Source organism: Lipotes vexillifer, unplaced genomic scaffold (assembly GCF_000442215.2).
Source record: "Lipotes vexillifer unplaced genomic scaffold, Lipotes_vexillifer_v1.1 scaffold802, whole genome shotgun sequence".
Classification (NCBI taxonomy): domain Eukaryota; kingdom Metazoa; phylum Chordata; class Mammalia; order Artiodactyla; family Lipotidae; genus Lipotes; species Lipotes vexillifer.
Window position 1 is genome coordinate 263,088 of NW_006790237.1, and position 2,338 is coordinate 265,425.

General features: G+C 48.7%; 1 protein-coding gene across 1 annotated transcript in view; it reads right to left on the minus strand.

Annotated features, from left to right (window-relative positions):
* TMEM143 (transmembrane protein 143) overlaps positions 1-2,338 on the minus strand; it is a 17,150-nt gene that overhangs the window by 14,148 nt on the left and 664 nt on the right. Inside the window, exons 3-4 of the mRNA XM_007463299.1 lie at positions 2,289-2,338; positions 825-929 (exon numbers count right to left, since the gene is read on the minus strand). Of these exons, the coding sequence (XP_007463361.1) occupies positions 825-929; positions 2,289-2,338 (155 nt within the window). The remainder of the gene's footprint in view (positions 1-824; positions 930-2,288) is intronic.

Below are 2,338 nucleotides of genomic sequence, written 5' to 3' on the forward strand. Positions count from 1 at the left end.
CGCTGGAGGCCCCCTTGACTCCTCGCTCTCTCAAGGCCCCGCCCACACAGCCGAATGCTGATGCCTTCGGACCATTAGCAGCGTCTGACCACTTTTCACCACTTCCACTGCTATTACCCTTGTGGGAGCTGCCATTATCTCTCACTTGGACAAACATAATAGACTCTTTAATAGATGTCCCTGTTCCCTACATGGCAGCCAGAAGGATCCTATTGACACCCGAATCAGCTCATGACCCTCCTCTGCTCAGAGCCCACCTGCGGCGGCTCCCAGCTCACTTAGCATAAAAGCCAAGTCCTCTGCATGGCCCACAAGGCCAGGCACAATTTTCCCCGACTCCTTCTCTGCTCTCACCTCTTGCCCTCTCTCCCTCCAGCCAGTGGTCCCATTGTCATTCCCCCAACACTCCAGGCCCTCTCTCACCTCAGGGCCTTTGCACTTGCTTTTCGCTCTGCCTGGAATGTCCTTCCTCAGACACCCATGAGGCTCGCTGCATCGCTTCACTCAGGTCTTAACTCACCTGTCACCTGCTCAGAGAAGGCTTCCTTGACCACCCTGTCTAAAACAGGTGCCCTTCTCGTCCCTTTCTATTCTACCTTCGATAGCACTTACAACTCCTGGGTATCATATTTTACAATTATTGATTTATCATCTCCCCAATTGGAATGTCACCTCCACAAGGGCATGGCTTCATCTCTTCTGCTTACTGCTGCATTGCCAGTGCTTAGAACAGGGCCAGGCTCCAAGTAAGCGCTCAGAGGACTTTTGCTTAATGAATGGATAAGCAAACAAGGATGACAGGGCCAGAGGGGCCCTGTCCTCACCTGCAGCTGGGCCAGGATGTGATGGTAGTGGAACAAGGTGCAAAAGTTCACGTGGGTCACGAACTCCTCCAAAGCCGCCTTCTCCGCAGGACTGGAATGGAACTCCTGTTACCTCGGGAAGCAAAACTTCTCTTTAGGCCTCTCCCTACTTCTTCATGGGGAGGAATTCTTTCCTGGGCAACCCAGACAGACAATCAGAGCTCTGGGCTCTTTAAAATTTGGGCGTGTTTTAGAAGGGACAAGGGTTGACCAATTTCACTGGCCAAGAAACTGAGGTCGCTCCAGAGAGTGAAAAACAGATGACTTGAAGAGCTAGATGTTCAGGTTCCCGCTTTGACACTTACTGGCCAGGAGTCACTCCTTATTTGTGTGCCAGGCACTGTTTGCTTGCATGATATCATCCTCTAGAGGATGCAAGGAGGTTGATGGAATTATAACCCTCATTATTCAGAGGGGACACTTAGATTCAGAGAAGTCACTTGCTGAGGGCTACACTGTCTGTATAAAGAAAAGCTGAGACTACAATCCAGGCCTATCTGACTCCAGAGCACACATACTTAACCACTTTTTTATGCTTCCTATCTCGGTGCCCAGGGTGAATGTCATCACTTCTCTGAGTCTGTTTCCTTATCGGCAACGGAGGATCATACCCTCTTTCTCAAAAAAGCCATGGTGAGAATGTGATGTGATTATGTGTGTCCGTATATATACACGTGTGTTTATGTGTGTGTACATATACTTTTGTGTATGGATAAAGCCCAGCACAGGACTTAGTCCATATAGGTGTTTAATCAATAATTATTAAATGAATGAATGATAATACAGAATAATCACAAGTATGATGGCAATAGTGGGGTAAGCTGTTAGGGTCGAGCAAGTGCCTACTTGCCTCACCCTTGTCCCTGCCCTGCTGTGGAGTCAGACCATTTTGGTTCAAATCTGGGCCACTAGTCATGACCTTGGATGAGTCACTGCCCTTTTCCTGATTCAGTTACCTCATTTGTAAAATGAGAATGATGGTGGTACCTCTCTTATTGGGTTGTTCAATAATTCAATAATATGTGGGAAATGTTTAGCATAGTGCCATATAATAAGAGCTCTGTGTGATATCATTATAATTATAGCTTCGTGGGTATAATAATTATTATTAGGCAGTAGTAATAGTAATGATGAGGATGATTATTATACCCATTTTGTAGAGGGAAAAACCATGCCCCAGTGAGTGCTTGTTCCAGCCCCCAGAACAAGCTGGAGTCCGGAACTGCTGCTGCATCTATCTGCATCTCAAAGGTCAGTCCCCTGCATTCCAACTCACTCCACGCCCACCTGGGGCCTATAAAGGGAACAGGAACCACAACTCCCAGGGGGCGCCAAGGCAGCCCTCTATAGCATGAAGGGCTGTACCGCCGCGAGGCCTGCCGGGATTCGTAGTTCCCAGGCTCTTGGACCCGGGACGGGCGGTACCTTTATCAGGAGGCGGAGCAGCTGCTCTTTGGAGAACGGGATGAACCGCT